The following is a 22,249-nucleotide window of genomic DNA, read 5'->3' on the forward strand; positions in this document are numbered from 1 at the left end:
ACAAAAAGAACTATAAAGGACTGAAGAAAACAGACATGAGGCTGTGGATGTTAAAGGAAGATTTGACATCTTAGGACATAACTTTTCTAAGAATTTTGACAAGAGGGAGAGAAGTTAAAAAAAAAGGAGACAAAAGAATACAGATGTGTGAAGCCATTAATAGGGAAAAGAGTAAAAGAGGAAAGGCCCAATTTCAAGCCACAATAGTGCTTGTCTCCTTGGATTATTTTATACTTTTTGGGGAAAATAAAAAGTGATTCCCAATCTTGAGGGTGGCACCAAAAACCTTCAGGGGAGTGCACTGTCCCTCTGACCTGCTACCTGCACACTCTACTTGATGCTAGAGAGTGCTGCTTTCTGAACATGGCCCGATGGTCTCTATGGCAACATGCACGCAATCATGCTGTCTAGTAGGGAAAAGATACAATACTGTATATAGTGACTGAACAGAACAGAACTGAAGATGAGACGAGAACAGAAGATATGGAGCAAATAGTAGAAAGCAAAATCATAAACAAAGGAAAACATGAAATTACAATAAAAAAAACAAGAGATGCGCAAGAGAGAAAGTGGCAAGGTGGGCTGCAGCAAGTGTTCCAGGGCATGGCACAGCCTCGAGGACACAGGAGGCAACAATCAATCACAGAGGTGAAGAGTGCTGCACCCAAAGAGAGGTTAATCATCCAGTTACAAATTTTAAAAATCCAACCATTGCTTTAGTTGCTTATGCCAGAAGGCCAAAATAGTCTATGAGAAGTTAGACTAATTGAGACTTCAGGTTTGATTTCACAGTATATCATCAATGTATATGTCAGGGGTCGGCAACCTTTCAGAAGAGGTGTGCCGAGTCTTCATTTATTCACTCTAATTTAAGGTTTTGCGTGCCAGTAATAAATTTTAACGGTTTTAGAAGTCTCTTTCTATAAGTCTACAATATATAACTAAACTATTGTTGTATGTAAAGTAAATAAGGTTTTTAAAATGTTTAAGAAGCTTCCTTTAAAATTAAATTAAAATGCAGAGCCCCCAAGACCAGTGGCCAGGACCCAGGCAGTGTGAGTGCCACTGAAAATCAGCCTGTGTGCTGCCTTCGGCACGCGTGCCATAGGTTGCCTACCCCTGGTATATGTAGTACTGCCTCAAAGGTACTACAACTGGTATTTTCAGTTCTCTCACGAACAGTCTAGCTTGGACTAGGACTGCATAAGGAACCAAAGCGCTGCCATTATATCCTGCATTAACAGTGTTATTTGATATATACTCTAACATAATGAAAATAAATTACCAATGAAATAGTGTTATCCAACAATAATGTTCTCAAAATGCAGTTCTCTTCTCAGAAGTAACTGTAGAAATAGGGACTTCCTTATTCAACAGATCTGCTCCTTGTATTTAGTCATATCAGTGCACTTCAGTGACTAAAATAAGTTTTCACTCCATATTCCTATTAGCCCTGCACAGACAACACAGCTAAGAAGAGCACACTGCTTCATCACCAACAGAATTGTTTCCCCAGGTTCCATTTACAGAGCTAGTTACACCTGTGCATTGCCAAGAAGGGCAACAAGGTGGCACAGAGGGCAGAATTTGTCCCACAGAATCTCTATTACTTATGTAGCTCAATGAGTAGGAAAGAACTCATACAATGCCATTTTCTAGGGAACAAACAATCCTTTTCATAACTATGAAACTATTAGCTCTCTACAAACACAGAAACAGTTTTCATTTTAAATCATGCTTTAAATAGTAATTCTCAGACATACTGTGTGCTGTCACTGCTAAATCCAATGAAAATTATAAAGCATTTTTTTCTTCCTTTTTCAGTTGAGCAGCAAATTTGAGAGTTCCTTACAAGGACTTTTTATGTTTCTCCAACCATTTGAGTAAGACTATATATGTGGCATTGCTCAGCTTTAGCTTCCTAATGATACACTAGTATATAATCCCCAAATGAAGTCTAAAGAAGTTATGAAATGTTAATTTTCTGAAATAATTAGGCTCATTTTTGAAATTTCATTTTATGATTTTTTTGCCATTAGAAAACAGTAACAAACCATCAACCCTCATCACCAAAAACACAGAAAATCTTAAAAAGAAGTTTACAATCCCTCCACAGCCATTCCACTTTACAACACAGCTCTTTTCCTCATTAACTCCTATTACATTAATTTTCTGGGGGTAAAAAGCAATTAATTCAGAATACATCAATTCAATTTTAAAGAGAGTTAAAAATAAAAGCAGAAAAACAGCTGCTTGCTGTAAGATTATGACACAAAGTAGGTCTGGCATAAGTAGGGAAAATATGCTGAACTGGAACATGTATTAGTCAACTACATTTCAAAGTTGTGTTCATGTATGGTTTTGTACTAAAAGCACAAGATGAGTGAGTTCTCTGAAGCCACTACCTTCCATCAAGGGTGCCTTCCCTCCAATCATCAAAACTGATTCACCAAATAGCCTTGAGGTCTTTGTGGATCCAAAACCTTTTTCTACCTGTAGCTGGCCAGAAGACAGAGTGTTATTCCATTAACCTGATTTGGCTACAGTGAACCACAAATTAGGGACCACTATGATTGATTATTTAATTCACTGTATCTAAAGCCTGGTCTACACTAGGCGTTTAAATCGGTTTTAGGAGCGTAAAACCGATTTAACGCCACAACCGTCCACACTAGGAGGCATCTTATATCGATTTTAATGGCTCTTTAAACCGGTTTCTGTACTCCTCCCTAACGAGAGGAGTAACGCTAGTATCGGTATTACCATATCGGATTAGGGTTAGTGTGGCCGCTGATCGACGGTATTGGCCTCCGGGCGGTATCCCACAGTGCACCAGTGACCGCTCTGGACAGCATTCTGAACTCGGATGCACTGGCCAGGTAGACAGGAAAAGCCCCACGAAGTTCTGAAATTCATTTCCTGCTTCCCCAGCGTGGAGATCTCATCAGCACAGGTGACCACGCACAGCTCATCAGCACAGTTAACAATGCAGTCTCCTGAGAATCGTAAAAGAGCCCCAGCATGGACTGCACGGGAGGTACTGGATCTGATCGCTATCTGGGGAGAGGATTCAGTGCTAACAGAACTGCGTTCCAAAAGACGAAATGAAAAAGTATTTGAAAGAATTTCTAAGGCTATGACGGATAAAGGCCACAGCAGGGACTCAGTGCAGTGCAGAGTGAAAGTTAAGGAGCTCAGACAAGCCTACCAGAAAACCAAAGAAGCAAACGGAAGGTCCGGGGCAGGTCGAAAAACATGCCGCTTCTATGCTGAGCTGCATGCAATTTTAGGGGGCTGCGCCACAAGTACCCCACCCGTGATCGTGGATTCCGCGGTGGGGGTTGTAATCTCTGCCATGGCTGAGGATTATGCAGACGGGGAAGATGAAAATGAAGAAGAGGAGGAAGACCTAGCAGAGAGCACACAGCACTCCGTGAGCCCCAGCAGTCAGGAGCTTTTTATCACCCTGACGGAATTACCGTCCTCCCAGCCCTCACAAGCCACTATCCCAGACAATGACGCCATGGAAGGGAGCTCTGGTGAGTGTACCTTTGCAAATAGCAAACATTGTTTTTTAAGCAAGCCTTTTTTAATGATTGATTTGCCCTGAGGACTTGGGATGCATTCGCAGACAGTATAGTTACTTAGAAAAGTTTGTTAACATGTCCGAGGATTGAGAGGAAATCCTCCAGGGACATCTCGATGAAGCGCTCCTGTAGGTACTCCAGAAGCCTTTGCAGAAGGTTTCTGGGCAAGGCAGCCTTGTTCCGCCCACCATGGTAGGACACTTTACCACGCCATGCATGTAGCAAGTAATCAGGTATCATTGCGTGGCAAAGCATAGCAGCGTATGGTCCTGGTGACTGCTGGCATTCAAGAAGCATCCGCTCTTTATCTTGTTCTGTTATCCTCAGCAAAGTGATATCGTTCAGGATAACCTGGTTAAAAATCAGGAATTTAAGTAAGGGGGATGGCCATTTTTCTACTGGGTTCGTGGACTGCAGCAGCTTAAAAAAAATCCTTTCCTGCACGTAGCGAAGCGGGGGGAGGGGAGGAGTGAAATGCCGATGATCTTTTCTGTGTTTGGTCACCGGCGATCTTCCCCAAGCTACCAGCCACGCAGTGGGTGGGGGGGTGGGAAGGTTGTTGATTAGCAGGGAGCTAGCGTGGTATTAGCCATGCGTTGGGGGGAGGGGGTAAATCACTACAGAAGCCGAAAGACAGTGGCTTACCATGGCCGCATGCAAGCTGAATTCTGATGCCTGGACCTGTGTCTGTGAGATCTGTAACTCCAGAGCTGCAAGCACTCACTATTAAGATGAAAAATGCGACCTTGTAGGGAAATCACATGTGCTAGGTGAATAGTGCTGTTCACTGTGAAAGAGTATAACCATTGTTCTGTAAAATTTATCTTTCTAAATATTTATCTCCCTCATGCAGCTGCAAATTTTTCAACCATCCCTCCTCCATCCCAAAGGCTAGCACAGATAAGGCGGAGGAAAAAGAAGACGCGAGATGAGATGTTCTCGGATATTATGGAAGTTACACGCAATGAAAGCGCTCATCTGAATGAGTGGAAGGACGTGGTATCAAATTACAGGAAAGAGGCCAGTGAACGTGAGGACAGGAGGGATGAACGTGAGGACAGGAGGGACAACCGAGATGAGAGGTGGCGGCAGGAAGACCGGCAGGAAAATCAGAGGTGGCGGCAGGAAGATCAGCGGTGGCGGGATGCAACTCTGGGGCTGCTGCGTGATCAAACTGACATGCTCCGGCGTCTTGTGGAGCTTCAGGAACGGCTGCAGGATCACAGAGTGCCGCTGCAGCCCCTGTATAACCACCCTCAACCCTCACCATGTTCCACATCCTCCTCACCCAGACGTGTAAGAACGCGTGGGGGGAAGCTCCGTGCACCCGCCCATTCCACCCCCGTGGACAGCCCAACCAGAAGGATGTCGTTACTGTGAATTTTTTTTAATGGCCTTCTCCATCCCTCCTATCCTCCTCCCAAACCACACCCTTACTTCTCTCCCTCTTTTTATAATGAATCAATAAAGAATTCATGCTTTTTAAATGAGAGTGACTTTATTTGCATAAGTAAGCTGTACTCGAAGGGGGAGGGGGAGTTGCTTACAGGGACTGAGTCAATCAAGGGGGTTGGGTGTTAATCAACAAACACAGCAGTCACACTGTACCCTGGCCATTGATGAAGCTCGTTTTCAAAGCTTCTCTGATGCGCACCGCTTCCTGGTGTGCTCTTCTAATCTCCCTGGTGTCTGGCTGCCCGTAATCAGCGGCCAGGTGATTTGCCTCAGCCTCCCACCCCGCCATAAAGGTCTCCCCCTTACTCTCACAGAGATTGTGGAGAATACAGCAAGCAGTAATAACATAGAGGACATTGGTTTGGCTGAGGTCTGAGCGAGTCAGTAATGTCCGCCAGCGCGCCTTTAAACGGCCAAATGCACATTCCACCACCATTCTGCACTTGCTCAGCCTGTAATTGAACAGATCCTGACCACTGTCCAGGCTGCCTGTGTATGGCTTCATGAGCCATGGCATCAAGGGGTAGGCTGGGTCCCCCAGGATAACGACAGGCATTTCAACATCCCCAACTGTTATTTTCTGGTCTGGGAAGTAATTCCCTTGCTGCAGCCGTTTAAACAGAGTAGTGCTTCTGAAGACGCGAGCGTCATGAACCCTCCCTGGCCATCCCACGTGGATGTTTGTGAAACGTCCCTTGTGATCTACCAGTGCTTGCAGCACCATTGAAAAGTACCCCTTCCGGTTTACGTACTGGGTGCCCTGGCGCTGCGGTGCCAAGATAGGGATATGGGTTCCATCTATCGCCCCCCCACAGTTAGGGAATCCCAGTGCAGCAAAGCCATCCACTATGGCCTGCACGTTTCCCAGAGTCACAACCTTTCGTAGCAGCAGCTTAGTGATTGCTTTGGCTACTTGCATCACAGCAGCCCCCACAATAGATTTTCCAACTCCAAATTGATTCCCGACTGACCGGTAGCTGTCTGGCGTTGCAAGCTTCCACAGGGCTATCGCCACTCGCTTCTCTACTGTGAGGGCTGCTCTCATCTTGGTATTATGGCATTTCAGGGCAGGGGCAAGCAAGTCACAAAGTTCCATGAAAGTGCCCTTACGCATGCGAAAGTTTCGCAGCCACTGGGAATCGTCCCACACCTGCAACACAATGCGGTCCCACCAGTCAGTGCTTGTTTCCCGGGCCCAAAATTGGCGTTCAATGTATAAAATCTGCCCCATTACCATCAGGATCTCCAAAGCGCAGGGGCCCGCGGTTTGAGAGAATTCTGTGTCTACGTCCTCATCACTGTCATCGCCGCGCTGCCGTATCCGCCTCCTCCTCGCCTCGGATTGAAGGTCCTGGTTCACCATAGACTGCACGAGAGTGCGCGAGGTGTTTAAAACATTCACGATTGCGGTATTGAGCTGAGCAGGGTCCATGCTTGCTGTGCTATGGCGTCTGCACAGTTCACCAAGCAAAAAAGGCGCGAAACGGTTGTCTGCTGCTCAGGGAGGGAGGGGTGAGGCTGTACCCAGAACCACCCGCGACAATGATTTTTGCCCCATCAGGCACTGGGATCTCAACCCGGAAATGCCAAGGGGCGGGGGAGGCTGTGGGAACTATGGGATAGCTACGGGATAGCTACCCACAGTGCAACGCTCCAGAAATCGACGCTAGCCTCAGACCATGGACGCACACCACCGATTTAATGTGTTTAGTGTGGCCGCGCTCACTCGATTTTATAAAATCTGTTTTACAAAACCGGTTTATGCAAATTCGGAATAGTCAAGTAGTGTAGACGTACCCTAAGAGGAATGAAGCTGACAACTCTGAAAAACTTCCACTTGATTCAAGATGCAGCATCCTACCTACTCAGCAGCAGATCACTCCTACATTTGGCTCTCTGCATAGCTCTATCTGCAGCACAGAATCAAATTCAAGGTTTTTGTCCAAATATTCAAAAGCCATTTACTGGATTAGCCCATGTTACCTGAAGAACTGACTACCTCCCTCTATACAACTATAGCTGCCCCAGTCAGTTAGTGCACTAGAAAGGTCAACAACAACAGTGAGAATGTGAGGACAGTGGACAGTGCTTACCTACAACTGGACTGCAATTCTGAAACTAACTTCTATAATACATCAGACATCCCCACCTTCAGAACAAAATACAAAGCTCACTTATTTAACTTAGCTCTCTCAGAGGAAATAAATTCATTAATACACAAAGATAAAATTGACAGAAGAAAAAGAATCTGGAGATAAAGGTCCTGTTAAAAATATTTTTTAACAGTTGTAATACCCTGAAATACCTTGGTGATAAGCATGGTATGAAAATGAAGGTAGGTAAACGGAGTTTTATTCCCAACTCTACCAAAAATTATTTTTTTAGATTTATTGAATGTCTTAGTTCTTTTTGTGCCACTTTAAGCAAGTCAGTCTTTATAGCCCAGATTCTCCAACTGTAAAGTGGCATGAGGCTTAGAGAAACACTATCAACCTAAAAAAAATTTTAGACAGGTGTCATTTTTACTTCTTTAGTGTCTTTTAACACCTATAATCATTAAGGAAAACCCATATTTTCTCTATTTTCCTATTTGTTTATATACTCAATAACGCTTCAGATCTATTAAACTTCACCGTTTCTCCTGGAATCAGTAAATTTTACTGTATGTGGGACAGGCAAGAACCAGGCAAGAAAATCATGTTAAAAATAGGAAAGTGTGATTGTAAGATGACAAAAATTAGCAGAAAGAGTCAGGAATATATGTAGTATTTAAAACTATTGTAAAATTATTTTTTTAATTGGCTAGATTTTAAGTTGTCTATGATGTTTTAATATCTCTATTCTACTGAGAAAAGTTACTCTAAAAATGGCATTCTGGATTTTCATATTTATTGCCTGTCAATTTATTCTAGATCAAATATGTTCAGCTTACAAACAGAAACACAAGTACACATGCAAACATATTTATGACTACCATTCTTAAAAACTCTACCTGAAAGCTCAGAGTTAATCTGGTTTCTTCCTTTATTACGGTGGATGATGCATAAGAAAAGTTATGCAGACTAAATTATTCTCCAACTTGCACTTGTGCAACCTAATTGTTTTCAGCAAGGTTTTACAGATGTAACTTATTCGTCCTTGTGATAAATGAGAGGTGGGATAGCAGCCTTTTGTGGACACCCAGCCAGCCAGCCAGCTATAGACTCCTTCTTGGTAGTTGTTCTCTATTTGCTTTACCTGTAAAGAGTTAACAAGCCCACAGGTAAAAGGAAAGGAGTGGGCACCTGACCAAAAGAGCCAACGGGAGGGCTAGAACTTTTTAAAATTGGGGAAAAGTTTCCATTTGTCTGTGTTTTGTGGTTCTCTGGGGAAGAGGGGAACAGGGCAGCAATTATGCTGCGAGAAGCTTTAAGCCAGGTATGAAAAACCATCAGATCATACCTAGAGATTACTTATCCGACAAAGTGGGTATTCACCCACGAAAGCTCATGTTCCACAAGACTCTTTCTGCTTTTACAGATCCAGACTAACATGGCTACCCCTCTGATACTATTAATTTTTAGAATCCTTGCAGGCCCCCACCTTCTGCACTCGAAGCGCCAGAGTGGGGAATCAGCCTTGACAGCCCTGTAAATGCAATTTACTAAATAATTCTAGGTCCTGACATACTGGCTCAAACTAGTGATTCATCAAGTCCAAGATTCTGTTTTTGATGATAGTTGCAAATTCCAGATGCTGCTGAGGAGGGTGTTAGAATCCCTTTAACAGTTAATTATCGACTAATTTGCCTGACCCCCATTAGTTAGTGATTAATGGTTTATATCCTTTTTTTAATTCTTATCCAGTGTAATTTAATGTTAGCCATTAAGATGGATAATGAGTATAACTTTTTAATATTTTCTGTGGACTTAGACGCCATAGGAATCGTGGTAATGAGGTTCCACAAGCTAATTACATTTAACTGAGTAAACTGTAAATGTGTTCCTATTCAGATTTGCTTGAATGGCACCTTGTTCTTATATTATGAGAAAGTATAAATAAAAAAGTCTCTTTTCCCTTCTCCGTACCATTATTTTATTTTCCTGATGATACATGAGAAAGAACAAAATGCAGGCTCATCTCTCATAACTGCTGTCACTACACAGCTAACACCAAGACTAGATTAAGGCAATCCAGGGCCCTAGCATACCTACCATGCCCCTCACTCCCAATAATCCCATCTTTATACTGTGGACTGTCATCACGGACCCTGTCCCTGGTGGGAGTGGCAATGGCAGGAACCGGAAGAGGAAGGATTTAGGCCCCACTAAGCAGAGGATTCTGCTGGGGGGCATCCATGACAGGATAGTAACACACAGTTCTATGTCAGGATGGTGGTGTGAGCAGCACAGTTGAGGTTTCCAGCCTTAACGACTCACTGAGATGAGCAGACAAATTCACCTCTTTCGGATCTAGGATTACAGGCAATCCGCAAGTCAGGAAAAATTCACTGTGATAGTGAAACTTGAAAACATGATCAGAGTGTATCTCCACAACCACAAGGGCTAGAAATAAGTTTGGTTTCTTGGTATTTTCTTTTTTAAATTACAGATGAGATTCTGACACCTTGTGACTTCAGGAGCTAGGGTCAGATATATATATATATATATAGTGCCAATGCTTTAATATAGCTCTGGTTAACAGAAGTAGTTTAAAAAAAAAACCCACCACCCACCGCACACTTATTTTTGTTACAAAAGTAAACAGAAAGAACAGACATTGATTAACATGTTGCTATTTTTATACTGTCTCTTTTCAAAGTAGAACCAAACTAACTCATTCATGTATGCAAAGATTTCAAGATATTCAGTCAGAAGCTGTTTAAAACATGCAAAGTATTATTAATAATAGCACAAAATTGTTAATATTAATCTGCAACCTGACAACAGTTTATCCTGCTTTGATATCAAAATCCAATCACCTTATATACCAGGGATCAGCAACCTTTGGCACGCGGCTTGCCAGGGTAAGCATCCAGGCGGGCCAGGCCGGTTTGTTTACCTGGCACGTCTGCAGGTTCAGCTGATCGCAGCTCCCACTGGCCACGGTTCGCCGCTCCAAGCCAATGGGGGCTGCGAGAAGCCACGGCCAGCACATGCCGCGGCCAGCACATCCCTCGGCCCGTGCCACTTCCTGCAGCCCCCACTGGCCTGGAGCGGTGGGAGCCACAATCGGCCAAACCTGCGGATGCAGCACGTAAACAAACCGGCCTGGTCCACCAGGGTGCTTACCATCGTGGGCCACGTGCCAAAGGTTGCCGATCCCTGTTATATACTGTCCAAGATTTAGTTACAAACATGAGTGAAATCTGAAAATCATATTACATTTTAGTCTCTTGTACTAACTGAAGAAAAAAACCCAGTTTTAAATCTCAAAAGGTGTTGGATAATACTGACTGCTTCTCCATTATGCTAGAATAATTTGATTAAGCTTTTCAGCCTTCTACTTCATGTAGTCAGCAGCATCAAGAATGAGAGCTTCCAAATCAGCAGAAGAGGTAGGAACTGTGAAGCCAGATCTCAGCCAAGCACAGACAGAGGACCACAGCAAAGGCTAATCTTGCAACTAGCTATATAATTGGATACATTATTTTAAGGGACACTGCCAAATAGATTTTTTTTTAACATGGACTAATCTTTTAAATATAGATAGATAGATAGATAGATAGATATTATATATTGATATATATATCAATCACCCTTTTAATAGCAGCAGAGTGTCCTGTGGCATCTTATAGACTAACAGACATTTTGGAGCATGAGCTTTCATGAGTGAATACCCACTTCGTCATGCATCCGATGAAGTGAGTATTCACCCACGAAAGCTCATGCTCCAAAATGTCTGTTGGTCTATAAGGTGCCACAGGACTCTTTGCTGCTTTTACAGATCCAGTCTAACACAGCTACCCCTCTGATACTTGACCCTTTTAATAATATATCCTGATTTTTTTAAAATTTCTATTTTAATTGAATGTTAATTTTTCTGCTCCAGGGCTGTTTTTAAAAGGGTTTGAGAACTGAACTGACCAAGAAGTTCAACCCCACCCATTTTCAACCCCCAATGTCTCTGCCTGCACACATTCACCTGTTGCCCCTTTCAGTTTTAGCTTTGCTACTGCCACTGCCTGACATACTTCCCTTTGTAAATCCTAAGGCAATCCAAGCAGTTGCAGTCCCACAAGAGCAGTGCATGACAGTAATGCAGCAAAGGAATGCCTCTATACATAAAGTGCTGCCAAATGCACATACTAAACTAACAGAGAAAAAATAATTTCCCCCTAATCTTTCTCTTTTTTTATTTTAAAGGTCACTCATAACATCAGCTGAGTACGAAATGTTCATATACAGAAGTGTGATTTTTCAAGTTGACCATATCCCTTTAACAACCACAATGTTCCTATCAGAAAAATATACAGTACTTCATTTACCTAAAATGCTGGGCATCTAAAAATAATTACAACTTTAGTTTCACACAATATACTACAATAGCTAGAAAAATCAGATTATATTTAAAATTGTGCACTTGCATAAAAATGTTGAACTGTTGAGCATGCACAGATTTATCTAAAAGAAATGCCAGCAGTTTAAAAGGTTAACACTCAACTATTATCCTGCATTAAACAGTATCAGAGTAAAACAATGTTAAAAAATTGAACATGTAAAAATCTATCTTCACTCAAGAATTAGAATAGCCATTTCAGGCTAAAAAATTTGTAACTAGGATTGTTTGAAGACAGCAACAAGGATATTCATCTCATTTGCTCAGAGGCCAGCCCACCACACCCTTCCTAGATATCTCTCGCTCTCCTCCCCCTCTTCCCAGTGCCTTATTTTGAGAGCTAAACAAAAAAATCAAACATTTGACTGAATATTCTATTATTTGTAATGGAGGTGAAATTGGTCAGCTTGAAGAAACTCCAGTCTACTTATTCCTAATGGCTGTATCTTGTTAAATCCAAACTTCAGTTAAAAAAAAATTAAGTCTAGTCATTGCAAAAACAGCCTTCAATGTGAAACAGAAGTAATATCATCCATCTATTGAGTCTGCAGATAACTTGTAAGAAAAGGATGATTCAATTAAACAGACTGGGACAATCTTCAACAAGCAACCTTATATTTTTGGTGTCGTCACTAGGCAGAGTTTGGGTTGTGAATGGAGGTTGGGAAAGTATCACTACTTTTAATTTCCTAATGTGATTTCTGATTTACATCTTTAAAAGATGTATACTGATTCCTGTTCTATTATATCCTGGCCAATAAATCTAAACACACTATATCAATCTATAGCCACACTAAATGGATTTTTGTGCTAAACCAATCAGCAGTAAAAAAGTTAATAACCGCCACAAAAATGAATTGCAGTCATTAAGTTTCAGAATTAACATATTACTGTGACAGCGCACATCTCTTTAGAGCTTTCAGATAAAATTCTCTGCTGGTGTGAATTGGTACAGCTCCAACCTGGCCCATTATTTCAGACCATCTGCAGACTTGGGTTTGCATCAGTTCAGATCAAGTAGGTTTTCAGTCTACAGTAAAGTTAACCCCTCTGGTTACCAAGAAAATTAACAGTTTCTTTTTAAAGTGAACCTTACATTTAGGAAATAAATGGAAATTCATGGAAAGAGCCTAAAACTGTACAGTGTGGAATTTTCACAGCACAAATCTGTAGTGACACTAATTGTGGCTGATGCCAGGTTTAGGTCTTCATCAACTTTGGAGAAGCCGATGATTTTTGACACATGCCAGATTTTCAGTAGTCTTCCTTTACTGGTGACCCTTGTGAAGAATTGAGCCAGCCAAAAGCAAGAACATGCTTTTTTTTTTTCCTCCCTTTTGCACCTCAGTCTTCACAGACAGCTCAGCTCCCAGACTGCTGCATTGGGCAGCACAGTACAGGGAGTAGATGAGCAGCCCTCAGTGGTGAAAGAACAGGTTAAGGAATGCTTAGAAAAGCTGGACATGTACAACTCCATGGGGCCGGATCTAATGCAGCCGAGGGTGCTGAAAGAGTTGGCTGATGTGACTGCAGAGCCATTGGCCATTATCTTTGAAAACTCGTGGTGATCAGAGGAGGTCCCGGACAAGCGGAAAAAGGCAACTATAGTGCCCATCTTTACAAAAAGGAAGAAGGTGAATCCGGGGAACTACAGCCTCACCTCAGTCCCTGGAAAAATCATGGAGCAGGACCTCAAGGAATCCATTTTGAAGCACTTGGAGGAGAGGAAGGTGATCAGAAACAGTCTACATGGATTCACCATGGGCAAGTCATACCCAATCAACCTGATTGCCTTCTATGAGGAGATAACTGGCTCTGTGGATATGGGGAAAGTGGTGGACATGATATACCTTGACTTTAGCAAAGCTTTTGATACGTTCTCCAACAGTATTCTTGCCAGCAAGTTAAAGAAATATGGACTGGATGAATGGACTATAAGGTGGATAGAAAGCTGGCTAGATCGTCGGGCTCAACGGGTAGCGATCAACGGCTCGATGTCTAGTTGGCAGCCAGTATCAAATGCAGTGCCCGAAGGGTTGGTCCTGGGGACGGTTTTGTGTAACAACTTCATTAACGATCTGGATGACGGGATGGATTGCACCCTCAGCAAGTTCGTAGATGACACTAAGCTGGGGGGAGAGGTAGATACACTGGAGGGTAGGGAGAGGGTCCCAGTTTGTCTAGGTCACTAGGAGGATTGGGCCAAAAGACATCTGATGAGGTTCAACAGGAATAAGTGCAGAGTCCTGCACTTAGGATGGAAGAATCCCATGCACTGCTACAGACTAGGGGCCGACTGGCTAAGCGGCAGTTCTGCAGAAAAGGACCTGGGGATTACAGTGGATGAGAAGCTGGATATGAGTCAACAGTGTGCCCTTTTTGCCAAGAAGGGTAATGGCATATTGGGCTGCATAAGTAGGAGTGTTGCCAGCAGATCGAGGGAAGTGATTATTCCCTTCTATTCGGCATTGGTGAGGCCACATCTAGAGTACTGCGTCCCGTCTTGGGCCCCCCACTACAGAAAGGATGTGGACAAATTGGAGATAGTCCAGCAGAGGCAATAAAAATGATCAAGGGACTGGGGCACATGACTTATGAGGAGAGGCTGAGGGCACTGGGATAATTTAGTCTGCAGAAGAGAAGAGAGGGGGGATTTGATAGCAGCCTTCATCTACCTGAAGGGGGGTTCCAAAGAGGATGGAGCTAGGCTGTTCTCAGTGGTGGCAGATGACAAAACAAGGAGCAATGGTCTCAAGATGCAGTGGGGGAGGTCTAGGTTGGATATTAGGAAAAACTATTTCACTAGAAGGGTGGTGAAGCACTGGAATGGATTACCTAAGGACATGGTGGCATCTTCATCCTTAGAGGATTTTAAGGCCTGGCTTGACAAAGCCCTGGCTGGGATGATTTAGTTGGGGTTGGTCCTGGTTTGAACAGGGGGTTGGACTAGATGACCTCCTGAGGTCTCTTCCAACCCTAATCTTGTATGCTTCTATGCATGTGGGCCATGGCTAAGGGGTGACTTGTTTACAGTCTATAACAAGGGTGCCCAAACCATGGCTAACAAGCTGCATGTGACTATTTTACAGTTGAAGTGGTTTCACTTTGCCCCCCCCACCCCCATTCTCCACTTAACAGACTGAGGGAAAAGAAACTCAGGGCTTCTACTCTGCAGGGGCTTCCAGGTGTTACTCTGTGTGGAGAGGCAGTGGCAAACAGCTGGGACCTGCAGGAAGGGGCCAAAGCTTTAGAGCCACAGAGAAAGGTAACAACAAAAGCAGCTCTCCTTGCAGCTCCAGTTTGCTGGCCCTGCAGCACGATGTAACCAATCAGGGCCAGAAAACCCTGTCAAAAATCTGTGGGCGAAGCGGGGGGGAGGTTGTGCACATGACCCCACATGCCTCTCCCCCCTTCCCCATTTATCGCCTCTGGCTTCTGCCCAGTGGGAAACAGGGGTCTTGGGGCTCCAGCCCCATGGGGCACACCTGCCGGGGGGTCAGGGCTTCAGCAGGAGGAAGGCTTAAGCCCCAAGCCCTGGCAGGCACACCCCAGTTCTCAAACTTCTGAAAGTTGTCATATGCGGCTCAGAGGGTCAGTAAGTTTGGAAATCCCTGGTCTATAAGTATCTACATGGGAAACAAATATTTAATAATGGGCTCTCTGATCTAGCAGAAAAAGGTACAACACAATCCACTGGCTGGAAGTTGAAGCTAGACAAATTCAGACTAGAAATAAGGTGTAAAATTTTAACTGTGAGAGTAATTAATCATTGGAACAACTTCCCAAAGGTTGTGGTGGATTCTCCATCACTGACAGATGCTTTTTCAATCAATTTTGGAAGTGTTTTTAAAAAAACAAAAAAAAAATGCTCTAGGGTCTGTGTTATACAGCAAGTCCGAGTAGACGTCACATTGGTCCCTTCAGGCCTTGAAATCTATGAGTCACCCTTCAATTTTTTAGAAGTAGTTGCAGTCTTTTGCTAGTCTTTAGAATGTATTGCTAGTATATACAGATAAATAGTTTTGGGCATCACTAAGTGGCAATAAAGTTCTGAAGTATTATAGAAGCAATTAATAGTTCCACTGGAGAAAAAGATTTGTCAGTATCTTCATAAAAAATTGTATACCCACCCCCCTTTTTTTTTAAATGTGATTTATAGGTATTATGACTATCACGATCATAGCAAAAATAAACCCAAAATGCCATTTTGGCAATTTCAGTCACTTTTGCTCTCTGCCAACTAGTGAAAGCAATGGATTTTTAAAAATGAAATTTTGCAGTTCACTAGCCCAGAATGTTAATTTGAGTTTTTGGCTAAAATTATTTTGAAGTAAATAGTCATGTTATTTATGTTATAAAAGTAGCATCTGTCCACGTGCAACAGGCAGTTTTCATATCCATTCCAAACAGATGGGAGATTATCCAATATCTAGTATTCAAGGGTGTCTTTCAAACTAACCTTTACACGTCGATCTTTTCCTGGGATTCTGCATAATATCCTTATTAGACACTTGCAGGCTTATTAATTTACCTAGATTTTGCATAGTAATTTAAGGAAGAAAAAAACCCATAATATCTTACATTTATGGAGCATTTCATCTCCTGGGACCCTAAAAGCATTTTGAAAACTGGAAATATATAGAGAGATTCATTTTATTCATCATTGCAATATGGTAACTGCTAGATAGCTTTGTCCCACTAGGTGTTAAGCACCCTCAATCCTCCTGAAATGTGTGGTTGGGTGACAAAATTGAAATCAATGGGTATCTGTACGTCACAGGATCAGTCCATATGGGTTCAATGCTGATGGGTGCTGAGCACTGCAGCCGCAATCCAGCAGGCAAAAAACTCTAAGCACAGGCTTCAAACCCAGTGGCTTCTATGGAACTTAATTATGCACATAAGTTCTTTACTGAATAAGGATGAATTCAGCACATGCTTAAGTGCTTTGCTCAGCCAGGACCTAAGAGTGCACTGCACTACACAGTTAACTAAAAACAACTAACACAGAAGAGAGAGGGTAAAATTTTGGAGCTACCAATCTTATTAAATCACAACAAAGTCATCCAAGGAAATCTTTAAAAGAAAAAGACATTAAAATTGAAGTAAGATGGAGAGTTAAAACAAAACAGACTTTGGCTACCACATCATCCTTAAAACTTCAAACTGATCCTGGGAGGAGTTGTCTCTAAGGTAAATAGTGGGCGCCTTTAATGTTCATTCTTCTTGTTTTTACTCAATTGAAGGTAGAAACAATGGTATTTACAGAGTTTTTATATGGAATACTTGAAACCAAACTTTAAAGGTTTAGACTTAACCAAGAAAATTACCATGCTATTCACAGACTCCAAGGCCAAAAGGAATCATTGTGATCATCTAATCTGACCTCCTCCATGACACAAGCAATAGAACTTCCCCAAAATAAGTCCTAAAACATAGCTTTTGGAAAAACATCCAATCTTGATTTTAAAACTGTCAGTGATGGGGTTGTTCCAATGGTTAATTACTCTCATATATGCCTTATTTCCAGTCTGAATTTGTCTAGCTTCAACTTCCAGCCACTGGATCATGTTACAACTGTCTCTGCTGGATTGAACAGCCCATTATTAAATATTTGTTTCCCAGGTATGCACTTTTGTAGACCGTAATCAAGTCACCCCTTAACCTTCTCTTTGTTAAGCTCAGTATATTGAGTTATTCACTGTTACAGCAACACACACAGAACTGAGAATGCATGGAGCAGCTGAAGTGGTGTGGGAAAAGGGGGAAAGAGCTGGACTCAACATAAGGCCCCAACATCCCACATGAGCAGAAGCAAACTCCACATATCCTATTAACCCCAGAAAGATAATGGTATGGATAAAAAGCTAGAGGGTGTAACACTGCCTTTTACTTAGCAGTGAATTCCTGTCCAGAAATGTTGTGGGTGCCAATGATTCCTGGTAAAGTTGCAGCCCATTTTTGTCACGTTTGAGCTAAAATTGACATATGCCCTCATTTTGTCCTTGCCTACAGAACTTTACATGTTGACAGTACTGTCCATTTGTCCATTCGTCAGCCGAGTGACAATTCTTGATCATCACTGGGTATAGAGTATTGTAGTGATGAGGATGAGGATGGTTTTGTTTGTGGCCAAATATTATTAATTTTTGTAAATGGGCTCATTTATTGTCATGACGGATATAACAAATCATTAAATACATTCTGTTTTCGTAATTTGGATAGAAAGAGATTCTCCACTGTACCAGGGCTCTGCCTAGGCATTCTGCAGAGGAGAGACATACAAGGAAATTATTGTGGCTCTTGGATTCTCAGGTGCCTGACCCTAGTCTACATTAGACACAGCATAGCCTTGGCTCCTCCAAGCCCCCTTCTCTCCCCACCCCTTTCTTCCCCTTCCATACTCTCGCACCCTTCCTTCTCCCAACAGATCCCTTCTCTCCTCTAATGCCAAAAAGAACAGGTACAAGAGGCAGCAAAACTTCCTCTCCCATTTTATACTGGTGGAGGTTTCCCCCTACCCAGGGGAAACTCTCCAGCACAAATCTCCTGCCAAAAAATCACTGTGGTGAACTGGAGAATCTGGCCCCAAAGCATTAAGGGAAAAGACAGGCAAATGCATTATATCAAATGTCTTTAACCATCACCCTTCTCCTCTTCCCTAGATATATTTCAAAGTGTTAGTTTTGAAAACAAGTTCATTTGGAAACACTGAAACAATGATCAAAGAAAACAGAACTGGGTACACCAAGTCTTCATTCTTATATTAGTGGCCATTCAACATCATACTTAAAATAGGGCAGATTTTTAGGAAGTACTGAATGAGGTTTGACCAGCAACATAGAAAAAATATTAAAGTAAATAAGACTTTTAAAAATACCTCTCATAACTTGAAGAAATACATTTTCTTCAGAAACTCCATTAGTTATTGAACAAAAAAGTTATGTAACTTTATACTTACTTGGTGATAATTCTGGATTTCCTTTCAAATTCATCATCCTTGGAATTGAAGGGCCATATACATCTGCATCAAGCAAACCAACTGCTTTTGTCTGTAGGACCAAAAAATTGTGAAGGTCAACACACCTTTTCTGCTTCAAGAAAAATTATCAGTTAAGCAAAGTTTCAAAGCTGGCTGCAGAAATAAATGTATGATCTTGATTTCATCCATAATTTAACGCTGTTCCCGCCCTTTCTAAGTTACATTTGAAGCAAAAAGTATTATGCATTAAGTACAACATTGTCCCTCTAGGATTTGAGCCAGTGGATTCAATTGCAAGAACTATACCTCTACCCAGATATAACGCTGTCCTCGTGAGCCAAAAAAGTCTTACATTATATCGAACTTGCTTTGATCCACTGGAATGCGCAGCCCCACCCCCCTGGAGCACTGCTTTACCGCATTATATCCGAATTCGTGTTATATCAGGGTAGAGGTGTAGTTTCTCAGTAACCAGCATCCTCACTCACACTATGAAATATTCCTTATTCATGGTGTTTGCTGTTGATTATTTATGGAAAAACTACACCACAAACTTCCTTCTCTATACACACACATATATACAGAAGTGTCACAGTCTGGCAAAATATATTCTGCCTCATTATACTTAAATTTTGACTTTTTCTATATTAACCAACTGGTAGTGGACAAATAAAATGAAATAATAAAAGGTTAAAATTAAAGGTGAAAATATATTTATGGGACCAAAATCCCTGTCTTCAGATTGCCACATGACAGTTAAAAGAAAATTCAGACCGATGAAGCCAACGGAAGCTGTTATATGTGATCTATATTTATTACAAAAGAATGCTTAAAATGTTCTCATTTTTGAATTGCTGCCATTGACAAGACAAATAAAAATATGGGATTATTCAAATATGTAGAGAGGAAATTATTTAGACAAGGAACTTTACATACAAAATTATAACTACTGTTTCCAGGCTTACAACAAAAGTCATTTCAAGAATGGTTAAATAAATTTTAATTTTAGCAAAAAATGTTATTATTAGCACCGACAGCCGAGATGCACTTCAGGTTACAGCATCTTGTAAACTATCAAGTAAGGAACCAGTCTTATAAGTTCTTGAGCACCTTCAACTTCAATGAAAGTTGATGGCATTCAACACCTTGCAGACTCAGGATCTCAGTAAGCAAACAAAATTTGGGCCTGTTTTAAAGCCTATGGAAGTCAATGAGAGCTTTTCAGTTGACTTAGTTCACTTTGAATCAGGCCATTAATGGCCATGCACCAAAAAAAATGTACTTTGGTATTTACTTTGAATGAAGTCTTAATAATAGGAGACCTCACCTCTATAGCATTCTCCTATCACACCTGTGATGAGAAGTAGGGTGAAACAGTTGAGCTCTTGAAAATAATCATATTTGTGACTTCGAGCGTAGAGAGGTTTCTACTGAATATCTTAGAACTTAATAAAGAAGTATCTCTAGCTTTGAACATATACAAATGTGAAATGATATCCATAATGTCATTCAGGTTACTGTGAATTTTATAACAGCACAAAATAGCTTTCATTAATCAAGTTTTCCAAGTCAGATGTGTTAAAAAAAATCATGAAAGAAATGTACTTTAATCAAAATTATAAATATTTAGTTCACTATTTGTTAAATGATTCTGAATTATAAGTATATATTTTAAAATTTTAAGTTTTTGAATAGGCAGGATTTAGTTCATAAAAATGTGTGCAACTGAGTGGTAAGTTTGTCGGTTTATTTTACATTATTTTATTACTAGGTTATCAGTCAAGAGAATTAGAGATTTATATTGTTATAACAGAATTCAGAAAGACAGCAATAATCAATTTTAAAGGTTTCATCTTTGCAGCATATAAACATAGTGCACCAAGAAGTATTAGTGATGAAAGTGAAAACTTATTGCTATAAATCGTGGTTGTGATCTTTAAATAAAAAGTAAGAATCAGCTGTCACCATAAACTCAAACTAGTATGTGGCTACATAACATTTTGTTCTGTTTGAATGTGTTTTTTTATCTGAAGACTGGCAGACAGGACAGTATATGTAATCACAGAGATGAAAGCTTAAGATCTCATTTAGTGGGTTGTTTGGTTTTTTTAAACTTTTTTTTTTATAACATCTTGTGAAAGCTATAAAAAAATACTGTTGTTACTCTGACACATTATACTGTTTCATGCCTAATGCATGAAAGCTGCAATTTAAAAGATCGGAAAGCCCCATTTTTATGCTAGATTTCAAAGGCACCAACAACAGTTTTTGCGCTTCTTTGTTCTTTGACAAAAACGCATATTTTAAAAGATTATAACGATTCCTGACTCAGTCCTTTTATCTATGTCAGCAGCTAATTGAACCCATCAAAACATCATTTTAGGGATTACTTCTGAAATCAAAGTAAATATTACCAGCAGAACCTACCTACTGCTTTAAAACTGATTGACATTCTTCCCTCCACTGCTTTTTGTGGGCTTTTTGCAGCAAGTCCCATGAACATCCAGAGAGGTAACTGAATGAGTTTTGGGAACTCCTTGCTACAATTTTGACATCAGACTGAGGGAAGCAAAGGTTTAAGATAATTTCACTGCCACTGACTGAGTTCATGCTCTCTTGCTATACTGCCAAACCATCCCCACCAGAGATGATTTCCTCCTGGGATTAAAAATATTTATGAGCAGCAAATACTGTGCCTATGGAGTGCAACAGATTACACTAAATCCAAGATATATAAAATAAATAAGTGTTCTGGGGAGGATACCTTCATATCTCATGGTCTTCATACTCCAAACATTATTTCATATTATAAATCTGATTGTTATATAAAATACAGTGCTAGCTTAATACATTTCCTCAAAAAAAAAAACCAATTTAATATGTTTGCCAAGCAATTTTGCCTCTTTCCAGGGTTACAGTTAAAATGAAGTGTTTTTGTAATAACAGAAAAAAAAACCCACAACAGATCCTCTAGTTGCTTAACCTCTCTTTTCTGCAAGCTCAAAAACCTCTGGTATGTGAAGTTTGTCACACATTTATAGAAAAAGGTCTCTTGGGAACCCTCTGCTAAAACATTGGCAGAACATCACTGTAGACATTGTAGTGTAGGCTTTTCTTCACCAAGCCATTCAATCCCATATGCTGAGAGGGCTCACATCTCCCTAAGGCAGCAGCTTGCACAGAAAAGGTTGGCCTCAGTAAGTGAGCTTTTATTTTTTCCTCCAACCTTTCATTTTGGGCAGCCAAGTATCCCTGGTGTACTAATATCAATCCTTTATTCTATTTTAATTACACTGGCAGAACCTTACTGCAGCTACCAAGGAGTCTTCTAAGATTGGCACAGACTGAAGTATCTCTTCCAATATTTTCACAATGCTCTAAATCCCCACAGGCCCAAGAGAAGACATCTTAAGGGTTCACCAGAATATCATCCTTATCACATTGCTTTATCAGAGCTATTCATCCAGTCTATTTCAGATACTGACCAGAATGTAATGCAGGTATATGAAATCTGTATTTAAAAATAAGAGAATTTAAGGAACTCAAACATTTTTTAAAACAATATGCATTTCAAAAGTAAAACTACTACTTTTACCAATGATTTTCTTAGAAAGGTATAAATATAATAAAAACTAAGGCTGTCAAGCAATTAAAAAAATTAGAGATATTAATTGCACCGTTAAACAAT

General features: G+C 41.0%; 1 protein-coding gene across 1 annotated transcript in view; it reads right to left on the reverse strand.

Annotated features, from left to right (window-relative positions):
* NUBPL (nucleotide binding protein like) overlaps positions 1-22,249 on the reverse strand; it is a 152,770-nt gene that overhangs the window by 109,417 nt on the left and 21,104 nt on the right. Inside the window, 1 exon segment of the mRNA XM_045016996.1 lies at positions 18,541-18,631. Coding sequence (XP_044872931.1) covers positions 18,541-18,631 — 91 coding nt within the window.

This window comes from Mauremys mutica, chromosome 4 (genome assembly GCF_020497125.1).
Source record: "Mauremys mutica isolate MM-2020 ecotype Southern chromosome 4, ASM2049712v1, whole genome shotgun sequence".
Classification (NCBI taxonomy): Eukaryota; Metazoa; Chordata; order Testudines; family Geoemydidae; genus Mauremys; species Mauremys mutica.